The sequence below is a fragment of the Narcine bancroftii genome, chromosome 5, assembly GCF_036971445.1.
Source record: "Narcine bancroftii isolate sNarBan1 chromosome 5, sNarBan1.hap1, whole genome shotgun sequence".
Taxonomy (NCBI): domain Eukaryota; kingdom Metazoa; phylum Chordata; class Chondrichthyes; order Torpediniformes; family Narcinidae; genus Narcine; species Narcine bancroftii.
The window spans coordinates 221,296,659-221,323,808 of NC_091473.1; the positions used below are offsets into that span (position 1 = coordinate 221,296,659).

The 27,150-nt window shown below is 40.1% G+C and overlaps 1 protein-coding gene across 1 annotated transcript; it reads left to right on the forward strand.

The window, feature by feature from the left end:
- Window positions 1-10,756: 10,756 nt before the first annotated feature.
- LOC138762925 (probable G-protein coupled receptor 139) lies at window positions 10,757-24,896 on the forward strand. Its single transcript, XM_069936434.1, has 2 exons — window positions 10,757-10,801; window positions 23,910-24,896. The coding sequence occupies exons 1-2, from the start codon at window positions 10,786-10,788 to the stop codon at window positions 24,806-24,808; spliced, it is 915 nt and encodes a 304-aa protein (XP_069792535.1). The 5' UTR covers window positions 10,757-10,785; the 3' UTR covers window positions 24,809-24,896.
- Window positions 24,897-27,150: the final 2,254 nt, after the last annotated feature.

The window sequence follows — 27,150 nt, forward strand, 5'->3', positions numbered from 1 at the left end:
AGTGGAATGAGCGTCAGAAAAGTATCATGAAAGCATGCTTGATAGCAGAATAAATCAACCCCTCGACTCGATTCCACCATTCAACGAAGTCTCAGCTAATTATAGTCACCAGGTTTTGATTCTTTTCCAGTGAACTTGTAACCTATAAAAATTAACTAATCTCTCTTAAGATTGTCGAAACACCTATCAAAATGTAAACTTTTTTTTCCAGATTTTCACTTTGTTTTGCTTACATATCCTGTGCAAATTATAGTTTCCTGAAATTATATATGAAACCATCTAAAGGCATTCATCCCTAAGGCGCCAGTTCCCTTCTTCAAACTCCAGTTTATTCCTGTGTAGCTAATGGAGTGGAAAAAATAGCTTTGAAACCCACTTGGATATCTGTGGTCTGTTCTACATGATAGAAATAGGTATTGACATTTAATCGTGTAAAGCTTGAAAAAGACCATCGGAATTCTCAATCAGGGGAAGTAACAAGGGTGTGTAATGTTATAATTTCATCTTTAGTCTATGTGTGTTCTGAGTCCAGCGTGTTCTTTGAATGAAGTGATAGGAGAAGGTATTCGGTTCAACAGTCAATTTATTACACAGCACAAGAATAAAATTTAACAGAGCTCTGGGTCAGTCGTTAGTTCATAGGTCACCTGCACAGTGAGCTATTCCCCAAGACTGACCCCTATTGTCCAGTTGGCTCAGTTTATATAGATCAACCTTATCATACAGAACAAAAGTTGGCTTCCTTTGCTAGATTTCATTATCATCCAGAAAAAAAGTTGTCTTCCTTTGCTAGATCTTTTTGCATAAGGGTTATCACAAATCATCTCCTGTTTTGCAGATATTTGGGGTGTAGCGCTCCCATCTTAATCCTCCAGGCCAGACTATCCTGTTGTTTTGATCAGAAATCAATTCATCCCCAGATATTTCTAATCACCATTCTGATTCTGTATTGGTCTGGCCAATTTCTGCTGTTCTCTTTAACACCTCCTCATGCCTTAATCTTCCTCCTAGACTGGTTTTCCATTCCCTTTGTTTCTTGCAGGCCATTCTTTGTTCTGGTCTGGCCTGTGTCTCCTGTGTTACTCACCACCTCCTTCAGTTTGAGCATTCCTCCTAAATCGTTTTATGCATTTCCTCTCCCTGTATTTTGGGAGCGGACTATTTTGCTCAGCCAACTTTGCTCCATGCTGTGATTGCCACTTAATCACATTCCTCTTTTTCCCTGAACCATGCAGTAAATATAAAATTATTAATTAATCATTTCTTTCATAATGTTTTAACCCCTAGATTCCAACAGTCCCCCTCTTGGTCTCATGAAAATGAGACCAACCACCAGTTAATTTATGGGACCAAGACCTCAGGAGTCTTTGCAAGGACCGGCATCTCCAACCCCTTGTTAAACTTAACCTCACAAACTTGGCCATTATGAACACACTTCAGTCCAGTTGGGGCCCCAACACTGTGTTCATGAACGTCAGTCCAATCCGCAAAGTACTGTTTCGGTTCGTTATGGGCCTCCCAGGCTGACCACAAACACTTCGTACAGTGGTTTTCTTCCCCAGCCCCTTCAAGGGCTCGGAACACCAGTACCCATAGTCCCCACATAGTATTCATCCCAGCTCCCTTCATTGTTTTAATGCCAATAAATCGATTATACCGTCAACCACTGATATACAGTCACCATAGTCCAATAGTCTCTTTAAAAAGGGACGTGTTAAGTGTTCTTAGTCCGTGGTTTCTTCACAGAGTCCCAGTCATCTCCGTTCGAATCTGTTCCAGTGATCGTGTTGGTGGGTCCGTTGCTGTTCACTGACTCCAATGATACCTCGTCTCACCTTTTCCCTGTAGTCGAACTGTGTGGGACGTCCTCTCCACCACTCTGTAGGGTCCAGTCCACCTGGGCTCCGACCACTTTCTCTTGATGACCTTTAGCAGAACCCACTCCGTGACTGAAGGTATCGGTGTTTCCCGTTTTCTGTTGGGACTTGTGACCTGTTGTGAAAAATCTGACACCAGAGCCGTTAGTTTATCATCATAAAGCTTGCATCCCATTGAACTTACCTCATTCTTCGTAGTCTGAATTCCGGCTCCCAGTCCCGGAAACTGTTGCCCCGTTTGTAGTTCATATGGAGTAAATCCTGTCACTGAACTTACCGAACTCCTTATTGACATTAATGCCAAGGGCAACGCATCCACCCAATTTAGTTTGGTCCGTGCCTGTACTTTCCCGATCTTACCTTTTATTGTTTGGTTCATCCTCTCCACTTTCCCTTGGGATTGTGGATTGTATATCGTTCCAAAGGCATGTTTCAATCCCAACATTGCTTCTACCTTCTGTAGATCGTTATTCTTAAAATGACTTCCATTATCGGACCTAATTTTTCTAGGAAATCCGTGTCTCGGAATATACTGGTTGATCAGGAATTTACATACCGTCCTTGCATCTTCTCTTTTGGCAGGGATTGCCTCCGGCCACCCTGTGAACACATCTACTGCTACGAAGAGATATCGATAGCCACTTACCCTCTCAATCATGTCCATATAATCAAGTACGATTTCCTGCCCTGGTAACTTAGGTAACGGGAACTGTCCTTCATGTGGCTTTACAGTCTCCTTGACATTGAAAGTTATACATACCTCACACTCTCTAATATGGTTCTCCACCATTGCTGGCAGGAAGGGGTGCCACCAATGTATCAAGTACCTTATCATCTGCTTCTTTCCACAGTGCGTTAGCCCATGCGTCTCCTCAAGGAGGGGTTTCATGAGTCCAGATGGTAAAACTGGCCTCCCGTCTATCGATCTCCATAGTCCTTGATCCTTGGTTGCCCCCCTTTCCTCCCATACCATCCTTTCCTGAGGTGATGCCTTTGCTTGTTCCTGTATTATTACTTCTACCCTACATGGTGGTAATAAGTCATGTGCTGTTCTGTCTGCCTGTATCATAATAAACTGAGGGCCGTATCCTGCTGCCCTTTTAGCGGCCATGTCCGCTTCCTGATTTCCCCGAGCCACCATCGTATCTGTTCTATCATGTCCTTTATATTTAAGAACTGCTAATGCCCTTGGTTTCAGGAGGGCCTCAGCCAGTTTCCTAACGACCTTCTCGTGTTTAATTGGGGTCATTGCTGCTGTTAAAAACCCACTTCTAATCCATTGACTAAGCTCAACCTGTATTGTCCCTACCACATATGCCGAGTCTGTATATATATTGACCATTCTAATGCTGCTATCATTCCCTGTAGTTCTGCGAGTTGTGCTGACTTCTTTCCTCTCACCGGCCCTGCAATGATTTCTTCAAATCCTCCTGTAGTTTTTCGTACCACCGCATAGGCAGCTTTCAATCCATCTGTGGGGTGTCTGTAACAACACCCATCTGTAAACAAGGTTTCATCTGGTTCTCTTATGGGTGTAGCCTGTAAGTCAGGTCTTATTTTAATATCCTTTACTACCCTCTTCTCACAAAAGTGTGGTTCTCCCTCTCCCATATTATCTGCCATGTTAATGCCTTCATGGGTAAACGTAACATTTGGAGCATTCGGGATCTTTTCTAGTTTCGTCTGCCTTAGCGAAATCATTGTAAATGCTGTCGAGCTCACAAATGCTACAATACTATGTGTTGTTAATACCGTCAGGCCATGTCCCATTACTATGTGTGCCACCTTTTGTAGAATCTTTGCTACTCCCGCTGCATGTCTCGTGCATGGTGGGTGTTTGACTTCAGTCGGATCTAGTGTGATACTCACATTCATGAGCACACATCTTCCACCCCCTTTTTTCTGAAAAAGAACACCATCAATTGTGTGTGCTTTTTCAGAAACATCCAAAAAGAAAGGTAGTTTATAATTTGGAATCGCCAAATCTATAGCTGTTGTAAGAGCTTGCTTCAATTGAATAAAACTCATCTCAGCCTGTTCAGTCCAATCAAGTGTAGCTCCCAGATTCCTCATCCCCTGCTCATTCACCAAAGTTCGCAGTGGATGTGTCAACTCACCATAAGATGGGATAAACTGCCTACTATAACCTGACAAACCCAAAAACGAAAGCATTTCCTTAACTGTCTTTGGTTTTGGGTGATGTAGTAGGGCTGTTCGATGTGCAGGGGAAATCCCTGTGCCTTTCGCTGAGACCATTCTACCTAAAAAAGGTGACCACCTGTCTGCAGCATTGCAGCTTTGAGCGAGAGACTTTAAAGCCTGCCTTGAACAGCTGCACTAGCAGGAGACAGGTGGCCTCCAAACAGGAAGTATGATCAGGTGCTGCTAATAGGATGTCATCCACATACTGGATCAGAACTACCCCACCTGGCAGTGCTAGCCCCCCCAGCTGTTCTTTCAACACCTGATTGAAAATCCCTGGAGATAAGATAAAGCCCTGCGGAAGCCTAGTATACCGCAACTTTCTACCTTTATACGTGAACAAAAATACATCTCTTAATGGTTCTGCCAGCGGCAAGCAAAAGAAAGCATTCGCTAAATCTATGCAAGAGAACCACTTGTGGTTAGGGGTTAAAGCAGTCATGGCAGTATATGGGTTTGGTACTGAAACTGTGGGTGTTCGCACAATACCATTGATGCGCCTTAAGTCATGGGCCATCTGATATTTGCCCATGTCTTGTTTAGGAACAGGTAAGATGGGTGTATTCCAACTAGAACACGAATGTTCCAACACCCCTGAATACATAAGGCCATCAATGGTATCTGCCAAACCTTCCTCAGCTTCAGGTTTGTGGGGATACTGCATCTGCCAAATTGGGGTGTAATCCGACAGTTCGAAGTAGTGATTCCTGCGATCATTTCTACCTGCTGTATCTCCCACAGCCCAAGCTGTTTCCCCAATAATGCTCTCCAATTCCGTATGGCTATCTTATGTCCCATCGTATATTGGCAGAACTTTCCCATCCACGCTCCACCTCCCTCAGTCGGAGGTGGCATTTTGTCCAAAATACAATTCATGTCAGTGAATGAAAAGGGTTGGTACCTTTCCCCAATTTGCGGACCCTTATAAATTAGTGGCATCTGTCTATACCTTTCTGGAAGCCGTACTTCCTCCCTGTCCCGCAACGCATATCCCAAAGGGGAGCGAGGTTTCTTCTGACCCTGTCTTCTGTGCGTGATCATGCTTCCCCTGATCGTGACTGGCTGTTCCTCCTCTTCACTCTCAACACTCACACTAGCTATTTCATTTTCCTCGTTCTGCCCTCTCTCCCGCTCCCATCTGACACTCGCTGGGTCATTTCCCTTCCTATTCTCCTCTTCTTGTCCCAGCTCTCTCTCATCTGTTTTTCCCAAGCACCTACTATTTTCCCTTACTGCACATATATCGTTCTGTATTTCGTGCACCCATTCCTTTGTTTCCTCCACTCTCTCCTGCGCAACTCTCTTAAGTCTGTCCTTCGCCTCATGTAGTTCTGGACCTGTTAACTCAGTGACATTCACTATTCCCTCACTTATCTGCATCGTTGGCATCTGGGGAATAGGATAAGGTGGTGGCAATGTCTCTGGGAACTTTGGATATAGCGGGGCTGACGGCTTAACCTCCCCCGTTTTCTCCTTTACGATAGGGGGGACCCTTTTTAATATCATGTTGAAGGTTCGCTTCCACAGCCATGCAAGCCAATGTCATGTTGTGCAAATCTGCCCTTCTCTGTTCCTTCACTTCTTTCTGCTGTTTAAGCCTTCTATTCCATATAGATCCTTGTCCCTTTGCCTCATGTTCCCGTACCTCCTTTGCTGCTTCCCTCTCGGCTTCTCCTAAGTACATTACCCGCCGGATTTTTTCAAACCCTCGTGGTACCTTCACCTGACTCTGCAGCTCTTTCCATATCTGTTCGTACCGTGCCATAGCCTGTACCTCCTCTCCCTTCGGTAATCCTCCCAGTAATTGATTCCTTGTTTTTTCCCACTGTCGGTTTACAGATGCGGGAACCCATCTGTCTTCCCCGAACTCTTGCCCTACATCCCTAATTACTCCTTCCATCTTATGTTCTGATTTTTAACCCTTTAGATTTCGTAATTCACTGGGTCTCTCCCCTGGTAGGGGCAACTTCGACCTTTCGCACGTTATTATAAACACCAGCGGTACACTGTACACAATCCTTAAACAAATACTTATTAGAAACTATTATGATACACTATACGATTCTTAACCAAATACTTATTATACACTTTAGAAACAAATAACTATAACACAATACACCTTATTCTATTTGGCCAAGTGTCTAAACCTATATCTTGAGATTGCTATGAGGGGACTCTAATCCCATTGTACTAGGGGGACTCTAAACCCCTTTTTCTTGCAGGGGACTCTAACCCCCGCTTCTTACTGGGGACTCTAACCCCAGTTCCTTACGGGGGACTCTAACCCCCGTTTCTTGCAGGGGACTCTAACCCCTGAAGCTTTATTCTTTGGCTTTAACTAGGACTTTTGCAGAGTAGTGACAACACACAATTTTATCGTTGCCAATGCCAAACTTCGTTTAAACACGCGTCTGCTTACCTCCTTTTGTTGAATGGCCACTTGATGTTATCACCACACCACAATCGACCGGTGTTTCGTATCTTTTTCTTCCGTCACTTCTCCATCTTCATCACGTCGGGGTCACCAAATTGTCAGACTCTGGCTTTACCTTACTCTTAATTTAGTCTATGTGTGGTCTGAGTCCAGCGTGTTCTTTGAATGAAGTGATAGGAGAAGGTATTCGGTTCAACAGTCAATTTATTACACAGCACAAGAATAAAACTTAACAGAGCTCTGGGTCAGTCGTTAGTTCATAGGTCACCTGCACAGTGAGCTATTCCCCAAGACTGACCCCTATTGTCCAGTTGGCTCAGTTTATATAGATCAACCTTATCATCCAGAAAAAAAGTTGTCTTCCTTTGCTAGAACTTTTTGCATAAGGGTTATCACAAGTCATCTCCTGTTTTGAGATATCTGGGGTGTAGCACTCCCATCTTAATCCTCCAGGCCAGACTATCCTGTTGTTTTGATCAGAAATTAATTCATCCCCAGATATTTCTAATCACCATTCTGATTCTGTATTGGTCTGGCCAATTTCTGCTGTTCTCTTTAACACCTCCTCATGCCTTAATCTTCCTCCTAGACTGGTTTTCCATTCCCTTTGTTTCTTGCAGGACATTCTTTCTGGTCTGGTCTGGCCTGTGTCTCCTGTGCTACTCACCACCTCCTTCAGTTTGAGCATTCCTCCTAAATCGTTTTATGCATTTCCTCTCCCTGTATTTGGGAGCAGACAATTTTGCTCAGCCAACTTTGCTCCATGCTGTGATTGCCAGTTAATCACATTCCTCTTTTTCCCTGAACCATGCAGTAAATATAAAATTATTAATTAATCATTCCTTTCATAATGTTTTAACCCCTAGATTCCAACATAATACATGTAAATATTAGAATTTTAAATCGTTAAATGCTTTTAGAAAATTCAGGCTTTATTCTCCTTTTGTTCTGGTCAGTATTGCAGTATCTCGAGTAGCATATTATTATTTTACAAATATCGCTGGACGTACTCAGCAAGCCAGATAGGATCCAGCAGAGTTGTAGGGCCATACAACACTGAACCAGTCCTTGCAGCCTCCCTGTTTGTTTCGGGCAGGAAGAGTATTTACTACCCAAACGCATTTCCAGTATTCGACATGTGGCATATTGTGCCATCAAGTGCTCATTTGAATGTTCGACGGAACACCAATCGATGAGGTAGCGCATTCAAATTTTAAACCACCCCTTCATATTGAGGCATACCTATTAATTTTCGCGACTGATGTCGCTCCATTCGCTGAGTTCCTCCAGCAAAGAAATTTTCTTTTGTTTCTGATTAGAGCATACGGAGTATGGTGTCAATCTAATTCTCATCTCTCCGAAGGATTCTACACGCAAGGCGTAGAGTTCCTCACGAGCTTCTAAATCTATCCCCCACGTAATTTTGTGCAATAATGTTAGGGCCCCCTCCGACTTCTATACCGCAAGCAAAACAGTCGTATCTTTTCATTTACTTCTCATATACATTGGCAACATCACGGTGAATCTTTTCCATGCGGTGTACAGGGTAATTACGCAGTCTCGCTGCATGGTCACCAGAACTGTACACTTTAGATCAATTATAGCCTCACTGTTAACTTACTCAATTGTACAATAACCTCCTTGCTCTGATATACTTTACTTGGCTAGTGAGCGCAAATATCTAATCTACTTTCCGAACACCAAATCGACTTGTGCTCATTTCCTTAGGAATAAAAATGCTTTGGTTTCTCTCTGTTTGTCAGAGTTCAACTATGAAGATTCAGCGTCATTGTCAAAACGCATCATCTCTCAATTGCAATTGAATTCATTCTGTTATTGCTTTGTACATCCTGCTAACCCAGCAATGGCATTGTGTAAGAGAAAACTACTCGAGGAACAAAAACCCTAGACCATTGTCATTGCATTATAATCACTGTGAATTTTAGATCTAACTTGCTAGGTTGTCTCATATCTTATGGATTCTGATATATTGGAACATTCTCCCAAGTGAGTCATTCTCAGCAGCCAATTGAAGTCAATTCTGATTTTTCAGATAGGATCTCCCCTCAATAAAGTCTCTTTAATTGCTTCTAAAAGTGCAGAATTTGCTCCATCCTTCTGATATTTTCAAATCAAGTTTATTGTCATCTGATTGTACAAGTACAACCCGACGAAAGAGCGTTCACTGGTCCTTGGTGCAAAGCATGCAGAAACACAACCAGACATAACATACTTGCATAGAAACAATACATATTCATGACAAGTAATTCAACTGTACAAATACACAAATAGATATTATTTTATGCATGTGAGAGTCTCGGATGGTTAGTGTGAGCAGTTCCTTTTGTGGTTCAGCCTTCTCACTGGCTGTGGGAGGAAGCTATTCCTCACCCTTGTGCTGCTGCTCTAATACTCCTGTACATCCTTCAAATGGGAGCAACTGAAAGATGCTGCTTGCAGGGGAAAAGGGATCCTCAATGATTTTGCGTGTCCACTTCAGACAATAATCACATCGATTGCAGTAGGGGTGGGGATGGGGGGTTGGGTAGGGGGTAGGATGTAGACCCCATTGATCCTCTCTGCTGCTCTTATGGTCCTGTGAACTGTCTTCTGATCCATTTCTCTGCAGCAACCGTACCTCACCGTGATGCAGACTGCCAGAACGCTCTCTATAGAGCTCCTATGGAAGGTTGACATAATGCCTGTAGTTTATTTACTTTTCCTGATAACTTAAATCTATTGCAAAACCGGACCGAAAAGCCCCTTAATTTTTTTTAATAAGAAGAACAATCACAGGCCTTTAATTAATTTATTTTTCTCATGTTCAACAGCTTTTTGTTTAACATCTTCACATTATGAATATCCTCTCGCTCTTTCTGAAATCATGGAGTTTTAAATCTGTTGCCACAGTTTAGTGGTGACTTATCGCTTAGTTCATAACCTATCCATGTATGCCAAACGTCCACAAGGTTTGTTAACTCCCTTCTTACTTTGTATTGCCTGCTTCATACAATGACCTGCGATTTAATTTACCAGTATGTCATGGTGTTTTCCTCGTATCCTCCTGTCCATTTTGTCATAATAGCACAATTCATACTTCTACCCATTAAATTCCTCATGTGTCTTGCTTGCCATTGGGCTTGCCAACTATATTACTTCTGTCGATAATTACTGAGTTGTTAATGTGTGGCAATGTTTCAAATACAAGAAAGCCCGGAATTCTAGAAAAAATGCATATTTGGAAATACTGGGACAGAAGCACATATCTTCATTATACGAAAATATGTTCTGCAGATACTAGAATGTAGAAATAATAAATGTTCCCCTTTTTAACGATATGTCCTGCTTTATTTGTGCACAGCATGAATTTAACTCAGATCACGGACAGCTGCAAGATCTCCAGCGGTCAGACCACAATGCTTTCCACTGGCAGACTGCCAGCTACAAATGTTCTCAGTATAGCATAATGTAACAGATCAGATACCTTGATGGTTTACTCTCAAGCGGGTACCTTGATGGTTTATTCTCATAGCAGCATGTTGAATTGAACATGTCAGAAACTAAATTTGTACAGAGTCAAAATTGACCGTCGGGTATCACAAACATTGACATCGTTCCAGAAACAACTACTTTATAATCGTTGTTATTGTACATCATTGATTAAATATTGCAATTTATTAAACAGTCTTTCTGCAATTTGACATTGGGATGCGAAAACATTGCTATTTGTCTACTGTCTTGCACCTTATTAAGGTTTTGAAAAGACGATCTACAACATTGACAGCCTCATTTCCCTCCCTATGTCTACTGGTTCTCTCGCATCAACGGCGACATGATGGATCACCGAAAAGATGACCATTCCTTACACACGTGCAGACTGATAACTGTTCTACTTTTTGTGATACAAACGTTGAGCGGAAAGGAGTTGAATCAACATGTTTGTTTTGGCGCACATAATTAACGACAGCCTCAGTGGATCTGAATATGTCACAAGAGATTCGCTTCCTCTATTAATGTGGTATTTATTTTGCAGTTGCAGTTAGTTGAAAGTGAGGGTATCAGCTCCCGCTTTGCCAGTCTCTAGAAGGATTTACATCTGCACAAATGTTCACTGATAGGGATATAGGAACCGTGGATCAGAATTATCCTACCACAAGGAAGAATATTTTCTGGGCGTTCGAACTGTTTTTGACACTGGATAAACGCCCATTTCAATGGCGAATATATTATCTGGTCTGAGGAATTCAAGTTATCTACTATCCCATCTTGGCTATGACTGCTCTTCCTGGTAAGCTTTTCTGCGCACGATATTGATCCAAAACGATTCTCATTTTATTCTTTCCAACTTTTGTTGATTCTGCTTTCTTGAATCCCTGTGTATTAACTTGCCAAATTACAGCTAACAGCAATATTGTTTCTAATTTACGATCACATACTAGCAGTGCTTTGTGTTCCTGGTACGTGATACAACCATTCATTAATCCATCCTTCCAAAAGTAGAACTTTTATTGTTGCGCCACAAACAACATTCAAGAAGGAATGAATTGCTTGGCAACCTCGCATTTCCATTTGCCTCAATAATTTCACGTCGAATTAGATAAAATAGGGGAAAAGACACCTGAACACATATTATATAACTGGGATGAAAAATTGGTACAACATAGAACTTCTCCAGTATTACATCATCTACTCAATATTTGGAAGAAGATTCATGTAGAAAGAAATAAAACAAATGATCAATTACCAAAACTAATATTGACGCAAAACAAGTTACTCCCTTTTACAATAGATAACCTTTCCTTTAGAGAATGGGAGAAAAAAGGGATTAAAAGAATAGAAAATTGTTTTTCAGGAAATAGATTATTATCCTTTGAACAAATGAAAGATAAATACAATATAACTCAAGATACAGCACTGGCATATTACCAATTGAGATCCTACTTGAAGGAAAAATTAGGCAGCAGTTTGAGTTTGCCAGAGGGAAGTAACTTTGAATATGTGATTACAGATACAATGATAATCAAAAGATTTATAACAAATATGTATATAAAACTGCAAGAAAAGGAGAATGAGGAAACAAATGGTAAAACTAAACAAAAATGGGAACAGGATTTAAATATAAAGATAAAAAAGGAAACATGGGAGAAGTTATGCTCTGGAACGATGAGAAATACAATAAATACGAGGTTACGTATGATACAATATAATTGGATACACAGGCTATACATTACACCTCAAAAGTTAAATAAATGGGACCCAACAGTATCTGATAGATGTTTTCGATGTAAAAAAGAAATGGAAACAACAATTCCTGCAATCTGGACATGTGAAAAAGTAGAAAAATTTTGGGAAGATCTCAATCAGATATTAAATAAAATAACAGAAAACAATATACCAAAGAATCCAGAGATCTTTCTCCTAAGTAACATAAAAAACAAAGAATTTGGAATTGATTTGGAGGATGCACAAAAAAAGATTTGTTAAGATAGCTCTAGCCGTAGCAAAAAAATGTATTATGTCAACCTGGAAATTGGAAGATAATTTGAAAATACAACAATGGTATATAGAAATGAATAAATGTATTCCATTAGAAAAAATAACATATAGTTTAAGAAATAATATTGAAATATTCGAACAAATATGGGAGCCTTATATTAAACACAATAGCGAAAACCTACCGGGGACAATCACTACCTAAGTTAACGGAAGGAAAAGGAAATGAAAAGACTGGACTCAGTGGAATTTTTGGTGTATTTTTATTGAATGACAACATTGTCTGACTGGTTTAATGTATCCTAGATTTTATACCTTAAATGGACGGGAGGGGGGAGGTGGGGAGGGTGGGAGGGGAGGAGGGAGGTGGGGGGGAGAAAATGACATTGTATATGTGTGAAAAGGAAAAAATGTGTATCATGGTTAATGTGATTTATGGGGTGAAAAATAAAAAATTATTAAAAAAATAATAATTTCACGTCGGCAATTAAATTATCTTCAACAATAAAAATATATTCGTCCCTACCCGAGAGGGCCTGATACTGGACGACATGTTGGGGAACGTAGCAGGGAAAGTACCTGAAATGTCCATCGGAGATCAGTTCGTGACCAGTTACGGTAACCCCTTCAGTGTTGAAATTACTGGAAAAGACAGGATTGGCCCAAAGTTGAAAGTTCTAAACTAGTTATCAGGGCATCTGACAAGTGGAAGGCTTTCAAAGGAAGATCGGGGGTGTTTGGTAGATGGAAATGGTCAGCGTGATCCAGTGAGGGGAAACGACATGGCTGATAGGATTGTGAAACAGCCGATAACAAGATCTATGGAGACTCTGGTGAAGGAAAATATATCGATATAGAAGGGATCATGCGATCCGTTAAGGAGAGTAGAAAAATTAAGAATGCACTTAAAATGAGATCAGGAAGGCAAAAAGGGCCACAAGGTGGCTCTGCGATATCGTTTGAATGGGTTGGGGGGGGGGGGGGGCCTATAACATGCTACAAATATATTAACTTGGGAGAGAAATGGGGCGTTTAAACATCACCAATATTATTTAGCTATGGAACCTTAGGAGGTGCGGAAATGTATATAGTCTTAACCGGGTGAAAGCCATGACTATGAGGAAACTCGGGAAAGTAAATCCTGAAGAGAATCCACACAAGAGAAGAGATGCTGCAGATGCTCAATAGCATCAAGATATAGAAATCTCGAGGGCCTTATCAATTGCGTGCAAAGATATTTTGCAAAGCGAAGAAAGAAACAGCAAACATCTAGGCACATGTGTGAGCTGTCAAAGACTGGGAAGGTGTCAACGATATGCATTCAGGCGAACCTGAATACCCCTTATTGGGACAGCGTCAATTTATTGATGCCGAAGATTCCAGCATCGGCAAATATGCGTTTCTCGAACATTGTGCTACTGTTCAATTGCACTAAAACTGGCAGATCAGACGCAGATGGACATATGGTGTTTAGATTTTTACGAGGATATTCAGAAGCTATTTGCGTGAAATGAAATAATTTAGTATGCAATAAACGTCTGCAAATATCTTCAGGAAATTATGGAAAACAAAGGGAACCCATTCAAAAGCGAACAATGGCGATTATTTCAGTTTAGTTTTCACAGCGATTCATTTGGCTCCGGGAGTCAAATTATTGAAGCAATTCAGGATAGTCTCACTAAACTAAAGCATGATACTATAACTGGATTGTTCCAGCGGTGGTGCGGCACTCTTTATCGCGCTTCAAGATAAGAATTTACAGCTTATTTTCCCCTTTCGTGGCGCACGGTACAATTTTCACGTGGTGTTCATTCTTATTCTCAGGGAATATGCAAAACAAAGTGGAATAATAACAATTAGTGCGGGAAATCTGAAAAAACAGGCCGAATGCACTGCAGCAAATAAAACCAGATCATAGAACAGTGGATGGAGATGCTAAGTTGATGATTAAAGTCCTTTGTCATTTATGACGTTGAAGCATGCGATGCGTCGCAGTCAGCACTGCGTGTACAAGTGTGTATGCTTGCGTGCCGTGACCATGCATTAGGCTTTTGTAATGCAGCATCTTTTGCATTGGTATCTTGTCCCATTCAATGGAACGGTGCAGAGCCACTTCATTGACCGAAATGGTCACCCAAGAAAGGTCTTGCACATCTGGAACAAAGATGTTCGCTGGCAAAGGGTTTTGACCGAGTGCACAGAAAGGCAAAAGCTTGATCAAGAAAAATAACTCCTATTTTTTGCTGGAGAAGGTCAGGATGATACAGAGAGAGAGAGAGAGGAAGAGAGAGAGAGAGAGAGAGAGAGAGAGAGAGAGAGAGCGAGCTGTACATTGTAAGCCAAGAAGCTTGTTAGAACTGAAACAGAAGCTCCAGAGTGGTGGATGGCTGGAAGGACTATCTGTCTGATATTTCTCCTTGAATAAATGAAACAGAAATGCACTCTGTGATAGCCTGAAAGAAAGATGGACATCCCTGATGGGACAAGTTTCATCAGCAAGGCACTGATGTGCCTAATGGTGGTATCTCAGTTGTGGAAATCCTGGAACTGCAAATCACTCTCTGCAAATTTTACAAGTACCTTCTGCGTGGTAAACATTTACTTTTCAAACACCAAAGCCTACGGAACTTGATACATGTTAAATTCTGTGCACAGTACAAGAATGGCCTGCAACCAGAGAACTTGGAAGAATGACATTTACATTTACACACACATCACATACACATGCGCATGGAATTAGAAGGGAGTTAAATTGGGTTTAGTTAAGTTAATAGAGTTAAGTAAAAGTTTGATTCTATTTTCATGTTTAAAGATAATTAAAAACAATATTTGGTTAGGTAACTATTTGTCTTGGTGATTGTATATTACTGCTGGGTTTTGGGGTCCTTTTAGGCTCATAACAAGGGACACTTGCATTCATTGCAATGTTCCACGAAAACGGTTCAACGCAATTTAGTTTAATTTACATGTTAAACGCTGAATCTATGATATTTGTACTTACCTAAATTATCCCGGTGTAATTGTCTCCATATATCATAGAAACAGAAAATATCAGCATAGAAATGGGCCCCCAATTTCTTCTAGTCTGTGCCGAACTATTATTTTGCCTGGTCCAACTGACCATATCCTTCCCATCAACCTATCTCTGCAAAAGTGACACATTCACTGCTTCAGCTGGTTGCTGGTTCCTTGCTCCACCACTCACTTCTATGGTTTATATCGTCCTCTACTCCACTATCTGCCCTGGTGCTTTGGTTCCCAACCTCCCTACAAATGTTGTTTGAATACCCAGGAGTTGGTACCACTAGCATGTATTCCCACAAGGATATTTGTCCCACTCCAGATTCGATGCAAAATGGCTTTCAGGTACAGACCACTCATTTCTTGAAAGAGAGCTCAATAATTCAAAATCCTCCCTCCTGCACCATCTCATTAACCATATATTATGCTGCATTATCCTCCTATTTCTTACCTAATCGGTACGTTGCACAGGTAACAATACAGGGATCATAATCCTGGAGGTCCTGGCCTTCAACTGCACAGGTAACTCTTTGAACTCACTTAGTAGGAGCTCATCACTCTTCCTATCCACGCCGTTGGACCCTACATGTTCCACGAATTCTGGCTTTCACCCTAACTCTTTAGAAGATCTCCGGGACTCTGGTACTAAGAGGAAAATATCATCCGGTTTCGTGATCTCATCCACATCATCTCATCTCATCATTGTTCCCCTCATGAGTGAACTCCTTGTCACTGCATATGGCCTCGACTCCCTCTCTTTCTTATCCACAGGGTCACACTCTGTTCCAGAGGCCTTACCTTCGGTGTTTGTACCTGGTATGTGGTCATCTTCAAGCGTATCTAAAACGGTATACGTTTTATTGAGGGTTACGTCCACTGTCTGTTCCCTTATCCTTTCCCTTCTGTCTCCTGGGTGTGACTCCTTCCCTGTAATTTATGTTTAGCAGCTCATCAGCCTCCCAAACGTTCCGTATTTCATCCTACCCAAGCTCTAATACCTTAATACAATTTTTTAACGAGCTACAATTGGAAGCATGTCTTACCTATGACGTGGTCAGGGTAAATGCATTTTTGACCGGCTGAGCACCCGTAGTGTGGGCGCCCTAATCCAACACATGTGTAGCGACATTATTGGGAGACAAGTATCAAAGGACAAGGAAGTAATTTTTTGTCTTTCAATCTTTTTATTATTATTATAATTTATAAACACATACAGTTCAAAGAGATATAAAATATACATAGTAAGTAATGAATTAATACAGAGATATTAAACAATAATATTACAAAATTTTTGATCAGTTTAGGGTGTGAACTATCTCTAAAAAAAAAGATATAATTAATAACAATATATGAAAAAAGAGGAAAAAAGAACCCCAAAAAAGAAGAAAAAACAAATCTGAATTTAAAAAAAACTTAAAAAAACACCTACAGATATAGCTAAACCACGCCGATCACTCCGATCTCATCTTACAGCCCAATTATCATACATAATCATAGAAAGAAAACAGAGCCAGATCAACTCACCACAAATGAAAATATTGAATAAATGGTCGCCAGGTTAACTCAAACTTAGAAGGGGATTCATAGACAGAGTTTCTAATTTTCTCTAAATTTATACATAATATAGTTTGGGTAAACCATTGGAAAACAGTGGGAGGATTTACCTCTTTCCAATTTAATAGTATAGATCTTCTAGCCATTAGTGTAAGAAAAGCAATCATACGATCCCCAGGAAGAGATAAATAAGTCAAATCTATCATAGATAATCCGAAAATTGCAGTAATGGGATGTGGTTGTAAATCAATATTCAAAACAGTAGATATAATGGAAAAAATTCCCTTCCAATAATTCTGTAAAGAGGGACAGGACCAAAACATATGTGTAAGGGAAGCTATTTCCAATTGACATTTATCACATATAGGATCGATAAGAGAATAAAAGCGATGGAGTTTATCTTTAGACATATGAGCTCTATGAACAACTTTAAACTGTATTAGTGAATGTTTTGCACATAGAGAAGAAGAGTTTACTAGTTGCAGAATTTTATTCCAATTTTCATTAGAAATATGAAGGTTGAGTTCTCTTTCCCAATCATTTTTAAACTTTTCAAAAGTCCCAGAATTTATTTTTGTAATTATATTATATAATTTAGATATCACACCTTTTGGAGGGAATTTTGAATATAGTATATCCTCTAAAACAGTCGTAGTCTCCCGATTGGGAAAAGAGGGTAAAGTCGAAACTAAGAAACTCCTAATCTGCAAATATCGAAAGAAATGAGATCGAGGTAAATCATATTTCATGGATAATTGTTCAAATGACATGAAAGAGTTATCCAAGAATAAATCCGAAAAGCATGTTATACCTTTAACTTTCCAGAGTAAATAAGCTTGATCAATTAGAGAGGGATGAAAAAGGAAATTTAGTACAATAGGAGTTTCCAAGATAAAATTACTTAGGCCAAAAAATCTCCGGAATTGAAACCATATACGTAGTGTATGTTTAGCCATTGGATTATCAATTTGTTTATATAATTTATTAAGAGTAAAAGGGAGAGCAGCTCCCAAAATAGAGCTAATTGAAAAATTTTGTATCGGTTTAATTTCTAAATTTACCCAATGGGGATTTAGAGATAATTCTGAATAATTCAACCAATACCTTAAGTAACTAATATTAATTGCCCAGTAATAAATTCTAAAGTTGGGTAATGCCAACCCTCCCTCTAGTTTAGATTTCTGTAAATACTTTTTCCCCAATCTAGGATTCTTGTTTTGCCAGATATACGAGGACAGTTTAGAATCGACCTTATCAAAAAAAGATTTAGGAACAAAAATAGGTATAGCTTGGAATATATATAAAAATTTAGGTAAGATCATCATCTTAATAGCATTAATTCAGCCTATCATGGATAGGGATAATGGTGACCAATTGGTAAGTAAACTGCCGATCAGGTCCAATAGAGGGAAAAAATTAGTCCTAAACAAATCTTTATGTTTTTTAGTAATCTTAATCCCTAAATATATAAAATGGTCTCTAGCTATTTTAAAAGGTAAACTATCATAAATAGGGACCCATCCATTAAAAGGGAATAATTCACTTTTATTTAAATTCAGTTTATATCCCGAAAAATTACTAAATTGGGCTAATAAAGGTAAAACAGCAGGAATAGAATTTTCAGGATTGGAAATATATAACAATAAATCATCTGCATATAGTGATAATTTATGAATATCCCTGCAATGAATAATACCAGTAATATTGGGTGCTTCTCTGATAGCAATTGCCAAAGGTTCTAAAGCTAAGTTAAATAATAAAGGGCTAAGGGGGCACCCTTGCCTGGTGCCCCGAAATAATCGAAAATATGGCGATCTTTGGGTATTAGTAAAAACCGAGGCAACTGGGGAATTATAAAGAAGTTTAATCCAAGATATAAATATCGGACTAAAATTAAATTTTTCAAGAACTGTAAATAAATAAGGCCATTCTACTCTATCAAAGGCCTTCTCAGCATCTAGTGAAATAACACATTCTGAAGACTTATGTGAAGGAGTGTAAATAATATTCATCAATCTTCTAATATTAAAGGAGGAATAACGATTTTTAATGAATCCAGTCTGGTCTTCAGAGATAATATATGGTAATATTTTCTCTAGCCTTGTCGCTAGAATTTTAGAGAAGATCTTAGAATCAACATTCAACAAAGAAATAGGTCTATAAGAAGAACATTCGGTCGGGTCTTTATTTTTTTTCAAGATTAGAGAAATCGTAGCTCTGTAAAATGATTGTGGTAGTTTACCCAATGTGATAGATTCATCAAACATCTTAATCAGCCAGGGAGAGAGAGTAGAAGAAAAAGCTTTATAAAATTCCACAGAATATCCATCGGGACCTGGTGCTTTCCCCGAGTTCAGTGAGAAAATAGTATTATTGATCTCCGAATCTGTAATGGGTTTACTTAATTCTAAGTTATCTTGAGGTAATACTTTTGGGAATTTCAAATGTTCTAAAAAATTAAACATATTACTAAGGTCTTGAGGGGATTCTATACTATATAAGGATGTATAAAAATTTTGGAAAGATTGATTTATCTCTTCCTGGTTAACAGTCAGTTCTCCATTCTGTTTGCGAATCTCCACAATTTGGCGTCTAGCTGAAATATTCTTCAGATGATTAGCTAACAGTTTACCCGATTTCTCACTATGCACATAAAAATCAGATTTAGATCTAATTAGCTGGTTTTCAATCGAAGATATAAGTAACAAATTATATTCCATCTGCAGTTCAATTCTTTCTAAAGTTCTTCAGTAGGATCAGTCACATATTTCTTATCAATGTCTTTAATCTTCTCAACCAATAGATGAATCTTGTTTTTGATGCATTTCTTCAAAGCTACTGAGTAAGAAATAATTTGACCACGAATATAAGCCTTGAATGTATCCCACAATATTCCATAAGAAATTTCCGTAGTGTAATTTGTTGAAAAGAAAAAGTTAATTTGTTCTTTCATGAATTTTACAAAGTCTAAATCTTGCAATAATGTAACATCAAAACACCAGTGCTTAATAGTAGAAACAGAGTCTTTGAATTTAAGAGAGAGTTGTAATGGAGAGTGATCCGAAATGGCTATAATGTCATACTTACAAGCAGTTACAAGTGGAATAAAACGTGAATCAATAAAAAAGTGATCAATTCTCGAGTATGAATGGTATACATGAGAAAAAAAGGAAAACTCTTTATCTGTCGGGTGAAGAAATCTCCAAATATCAACAGCTCCAGAGTTAGTAAGGAAAGAGTTAATATATGTAGCCGATTTATTTGGTAGGAGCTGTGAAGGTTTCGACCTATCTAGCAGGGGATTCAGACAACAGTTAGAATCCCCACCCATTATTAAATGATATTTATTTAAATTGGGTAAAATAGTAAACAAAGATCTAAAAAACTCAGGGTGATCTACATTCGGGGCATAAACATTAACCATGACAACCTTAATATTGAATAATAACCCAGTAACCAATAAAAATCTGCCATTAGGGTCTACAGTGATGTCATGTTGAACAAATGTAATAGAGGGATCAATAAAAATAGATGCACCTCGAGTCTTAGAGCATGAGTTGGCATGAAATTGTGGGCCTTTCCAAGATTTAAAAAAACGCAGATTATCCTCCTTCCTCACATGAGTCTCCTGTAAAAAAATAATCTGTGCTTTCAGTCTCTGGAATACTTTAAAGACCTTCCTCCTTTTAAACATGTTGTTTAGACCATTAGCATTCCAAGAGACAAAATTAATGTTTTGATCCATTACTTAGGTCAACCCTCCAGTATATAAAGGGTTAATCAAAGCAGGGACCCATGCGCCCGGAAGAAGAATTAAGATATAAGGAAGGACCGGAAATGACGACGTGTCAGCCATATCTGTAGTTCTATAAGAAAAATCAAGAAAAAACAAAAGAAAATGAAACATAAAAACCCCTGAAGGAAAAACAAAACCCACCCCCCATCTGACCAGAGAGTGATCAGAGAGAAAAGAAGAGATAATACTAAACCTACCCCCATGTCTTCAGACGGCAGCTCCTAATATTAAGTTAAGATCCACCACCTAAACTTATAAAAAGGAGAACTCAAGCTAAAATCAAATACTAAATATTGAAAGAAAAATATTTAAAAAGAAATAAAAGAAAAATCGTAATTGTGTAGTACCTACTGATAAAACAAAGTCATAAAGAGTTAAATCATTTTAAAATTAGTTTAGAAAATGGTGAATGTAAAAAAAACCATGAAAAGTTTTAATAAACAAAAAATAAAAAATCGCCATTTTCAGTAATTCAGAAATAAAATAGATTAATATAAAATTAAACATACACTTATATATTTAAAAAAAAATTCTCACAGAGGAGAAAGAAAATATATAAAAATGTGTTAAAGATGAACAGGATAATTAGAGCTATAATGATCTATTACTTTTCGAATGGTCAGAAATCAGAATCTGACTATTAACCTGAAAAAGACCGATATCTACCGCATTTTTTATCGGTCACTCGGGCTGAGAGGTCACGCTAGACGGGAAATTAGCCGACAGCTAGTTCCGTGCTGCAGACACGGAGTCGAATATTTGACGAGCTTGGTTCTCCAGAGAAATCCTGAGCCTCGCAGGATACAGCAGCGCAGGTTTCAGTTTCTTCTCAAAACATTCGGACATCAGATCTTTAAACAGTCTTCGAGCGCGTACTACCTCCGGACTAAAATCTTCATAGGCTCTTAGACTAAAGCCACGAACAGTCACATTTCCAAGTCTTCTGGCTGTACGAATCAATCTATCCATTGTACTCACGTAATGCATACGGACCATCACCACTCTGGGTTTGGAAGCTTCAGCATTTCGGTTCCAGATACGATGTACTCTATCAAGTAACGGTGGATCAGCAGGGAATTCGGATGGGTATGCTTCTTTTAAAAGCTCGACAAAAAACGTCAGGAGATCTCCTTTCTCAATGCCTTCAGGAATTCCAACCAAACGAATATTTTGTCTTCTGGAACGGTTCTCTGAATGAATGCTTTTCAGCTGGAGCACTTCTAGTTGTTTAATTGCTTTGGAAAGTTTCTGTTCGACCTCAGTCAGTCTAATCTCTTTTTGTTGAACTTCAGTTTGAAGAGCTGCAATTAAGGTATGTTGTTTTTTGGTTTCAGCTTCTGAGGCAATTAAAGCTGTACGAAGTTCAGCTAGGTCTTTTTTGCGACAAACATCTTTGAATTCATCATGAAAGAATTTTAAAAAGTCAGCGAAGGTCATCTCACTTAGTTTAATGTCTGGTTGTTTCTTCTCTCGGCCGTTACCTTCTTCTGCCCGGGTTTCAGCTCGTGTAGCTTTTCCTTCAGTCATTTCTTCAAAATTTTCAGACTCAAGTATAATTAGAGCAATAATAAAGATCTTTCTGACTTCTGTGAAGTTAGTTCAAAGGTGGATACAGGTTAAAAATAGTATATTTTATGGAGCAAAAACCAAAATGTGTTCACTCCATGAGCGCCACCTGGAGACCTGGAAGGAAGTAAATTTTCGATGCAATCTCAAAGAGGTTAATCAGATTGCGAAGAAGTGGATTGGAGCTACTAACCATGTCAAAACACGAACAGAAATGAATTTCAACCTACCGGAGAAGATCTTTATTGAGTTTACTGGTCAGCAACCCCCCCAAAAATGCCACCGTGCTCAATCTGTTCCCAACAATAAATTACCCAGATTCCTCCCAACATACATCTCCAGATTTTAAATGTCTTTCTCTCTGCACCGGTTAATTATATGGAATAAAGCTCAGCATTTGGATGAACCCTTCTCCAATAACAATGGCGTGAAGCAAGGCTGCGTTCTCGCATCAACCCTCTTTTCAATCTTCTTCAGCAAGATGCTGAACCAAGCCATGAAAGACCTCAACAATGAAGATGCTGTTTACATCCGGTACGGCACGGATGGCAGACTCTTCAATCTGAGGCGCCTGCAAGCTCACACCAAGACGCAAGAGCAACTTGTCCGTGAACTACTCTTTGCAGACGATGCCGCTTTAGTTGCCCATTCAGAGCCAGATCTTCAGCGCTTGACATGCTGTTTTGCGGAAACTGCCAAAATGTTTGGCCTGGAAGTCAGCCTGAAGAAAATTGAGGTCCTCCATCAGCCAGCTCCCCACCATGACTACCAGCCCCCCCACATCTCCATCGGGCACACAAAATTCAAAACGGTCAACCAGTTTACCTATCTTGGCTGCACCATTTCATCAGATGCAATGATCGACAACGAGATAGACAACAGACTCGCCAAGGCAAATAGCGCCTTTGGAAGACTACACAAAAGAGTCTGGAAAAACAACCAACTGAAAAACCTCACAAAGATAAGCGTATACAGAGCCGTTGTCATACCCACACTCCTGTTTGGCTCCGAATCATGGGTCCTCTACCGGCATCACCTACGGCTCCTAGAATGCTTCCACCAACGTTGTCTCCGCTCCATCCTCAACATTCATTGGAGCGACTTCATCCCTAACATCAAAGTACTCGAGATGGCAGAGGCTGACAGCATCGAATCCACGCTGCTGAAGATACAACTGCGCTGGGTAGGTCACGTCTCCAGAATGGAGGATCATCACCTTCCCAAGATCATGTTATATGGCGAGCTCTCCACTGGCCACGTGACAGAGGTGCACCAAAGAAGAGGTACAAGGACTGCCTAAAGAAATCTCTTGGTGCCTGCCACATTGACCACCGCCAGTGGGCTGATATCGCCTCAAACCGTGCATCTTGGCGCCTCACAGTTTGGCGGGCAGCAACCTCCTTTGAAGAAGACCGCAGAGCCCACCTCACTGACAAAAGACAAAGGAGGAAAAACCCAACACCCAACCCCAACCAACCAATTTTCCCCTGCAACCGCTGCAACCGTGTCTGCCTGTCCCGCATCGGACTTGTCAGCCACAAAAGAGCCTGCAGTTGACGTGGACATTTACCCCCTCCATAAATCTTCGTCCGCGAAGCCAAGCCAAAGAGAATGGAACGTGTTCTAAAATTACGGTAAAATGGACACGTAAACACCCTTGTAGTGCCGGCAGTTATGGTAATCGAGCTGGTATCAATCACATGGATTTATTTTGGAAGTACCCCACAGTGCATAGTCCTGGCTATGAGTAAGATGCGTATGTAACCCGGCAGAGATGCATGGCAAGGAATTGCTTTTACGCAGGATGCTCGTTTCTGGTCACCAACTCTCCCCACAGTTTCAATCCATAAACATGGCTCGACCTTCCTTTAGGTTTCGGGGGATTTGTAAAGTAACCAGTCGTTTACTGTTTATTTCTGAACTCTATTCAGCGTCAGAAATATAATTTATTTTCCTTTTTTTACAGTAATATCAGTGACTATTAAGATCCTGTCCCGAGGGAACTGCGGTCTGTCCAAAAATGTCACGCTTTACCTCCTTGCAATGGCGGCGGCGGATCTACTGATCGTTATCTTCGATCTGATAATGAGGCAGATACCAATTGCCTACAGGTACTACTTCCGTTTCCTCAAGTCCATCCCTTTGTGTAATATTCACGCCGTCCTTGTTTATACAGTGACAGATTGGTCTGTCTGGAACACCGTCGCATTCACCTTTGATCGGTTTGTAGCCATTTGTTACCAGAAGATGAAAAGGAATTATTGCACCGAGAAAACGGCGACGTTTGTACTTGGAACGGTGAGCGTGCTAAGTTTTTCGAAGAACATTTTCTGGTATTTTATGTTCACAGGTGAATATTTCACTGATAATACCCCTTGGTTTTGTTTGACAAGAGAAGGTGTTCGGACATCAGAGAACTGGGCAACAGCCACATTCGTTCATCATATCTTCACACCGGCAATCCCATTTGTCCTCATTTTGCTGCTCAATGGGTTAACTGTAAGACATATTCTGGTGACTAGCAGGGTGCGCAGAAGACTTCGAGGTGCCAGCAGTCGGGAGAGTTTTCGAGACCCAGAGATGGAGAGCCGCAGGAAATCCGTCACTTTGCTGTATGCTATCTCGGCGAATTTCATCCTGTTATGGTCGCTGTTCACAGGGTATTTCATATGGGTCCAGTTGTATTATGTTCGCGTTGTGTTTGTCAGTCCAGCTATTTTTGTGCAAGACCTAGGTTTCATGCTGCAGCTGTTGAGCTGCTGTACAAACACGGCCCTTTACACCATTACCCAGAAAAAGCTCAGGGAACAACTGAAGGAACTAGTGAAATCTTCCATCTCTCGAGTTGTGAAATGTGCTCAATGACGCGAGGAGCCAAGAAATCTTTATCGTCAGGCGCAATTTAAATAATTAATTTGACAACGAGGTGTGATCAAATAAAATATCACCCCTCAGAGGCAAAGAGAGATTGATGTAATCCTAAAGGAAACCTCGGAGTAAAGTCCCTCGAAGTAATGATCAAAATTAAACAGACTTCAAATGACACAAACTAGTTCATCTACGACGATGACCATGGGACCTGCAATTAAAATAATGCTTCGTACCTCACAAGGAATTCAATCTGTTCTTGCATTCCCGATACATTAAACAAACCGAACCTCATGCAGTAACTGAAAATAGTATAGAGCTCAGAAATACCGTGGCTGTGCCGAGGTAGAAAGGTAGCTAAATTGGTAGAGCTCATAATACATTTATTAGGTTACAAAGTTATGCATTGGTTCTTACCTAAACAAATACGACGATAATACCGTTTGGTGTACCATTGGAACATCGACTGACGAAGTCGAGGAATCTAATTGAACACGTCCAAAGCCAGTGCCAGGCAGAAGTTGTAAACAATATTTTATCATTAGTTCAAATACCCTAAGGCATGCACCCAATATAAAGCAGCAGGTACCAATTCAACGAATCATAATTACGATAAACTTTTAAGTGGAACGTCAAATCAGACCTACAAAATATCTTAAAATAAAAATAACATTAAAATCTTCACAATGAAATTAGACGTTAGAATGAGCGATTAACGTGTAAAAGTACAACTATTTAAATTCATAAAACAATTCCAATCTTTATGGAATACCGACGGGGCATGGAAAATGCAAACCAGCGGAGCAGATCAAGAATTAGCATCAAAATAACTCAGTAACTCCTGCGATTTAGAAACTCAATATAACGTTCCGCTGTAGAGCCACAGAGTAGCTCTTGATAACTCTCTCACACATGAACACACACACACACACACACACACACACTTAAACACACACATACACATCCACACACGGGCACACACACACACACACACACAGACACACACAGACGCAGACACACACACACACACACACACACACACACACATCTGGCCGGCCAGATCGATGTCAATGTCTCTTGCTTTACAATGGAGTCTGCCGGTCGCTCACACTGTCCACTGTTCACTCACGTCAACCGCTGTGTCATGTTCTGCCACTCGTGCATCGGGCCTGCTAGTCACACACAACGTTAGCAACAGAGGACGTTGGCTAAACTGTTGGTAGAACTAGGTGCTAGTTTAGTGTAGTCGTGCTCAGCAACATGATGCTCAGAAGATAGAAATTAGCTAAAAGCTGACACACAAAATATGTCAGAACAATGAAGGTCGCAGCAGCATCTGAGAGAACAATAGAGCATTTGTTGATATGCACCTGCACCGATTAGCACCCTGAGACTTCGCAGATGTGAGAAACTAGCTTTAGTATTGATAAGCTGTGGTCTTAGGATTGGTAAAATATTATACAGCAAGCGTACTAACTTAGAGATACTTTGTATATGAGAGGAACTAATTATTGGTTGTTAAAAGATGAGGTCGATTATGATTGGTGTTACATTATTCAGAATGCTCCCGATCAGGAAAAAAAAGAATGTATTGGAGCTGCTCGGGGGCACTTTTGTCACTGATTCCTGAATGACAGTTCAGTAGTAGCGGTGAATGAAATTAACCCAATCTGCAGATTAAAGAATGATCCAACCAAGACTGTAGTTGAATTCAGTCATTTCGTGTGAGCACCCTGCGGAATCGGGATCCACACAACCATCTCCCACAAACCTCAATACCTTTGGGTATTTCACTCAGAAGCTCACGCGTGACCTATAACCGCACCTGGTGCAACTCATGTTCCATTCCACTGGCCAAGTCAGCTGTTCGCATTTTCATCCAAGGACAGACCGAACCAGTCGATGGCACTTAACTTCAAGCAATGTCAGGAAGCTCAAAACAGCGTCCCTCCTCTAAGACTTCGGAAAACGTGTCTCTCTCAGTGAATGAGAAGATCCTGAGAGAATGTCATTTGTTGTACATGGACTCCGAGTGCGGTAAATGTGCTATTGAACATATAAATTCAGTATATTTATAGGCAACAGCTCAATCCTACTGCAGTGCATGTTTGTATGACACAAACATGTTTCAGATACCAACGACTATATTTTTGTATCTGTGAGGTGGATCTCGGGGTTCAAGTCGTCTGAAATGGCAGCAATTCATCTTTGTATATTTCCATCTATGAGTCTTTCCCTCCTTCTCCCTCCCTCTCTTCCTCTTACCATCACGCTCTCTCCTCCTCAATCTCTCTTCCCCATTCCAACACAAAGAGTAAACATGCTCCTTCCACATCTAG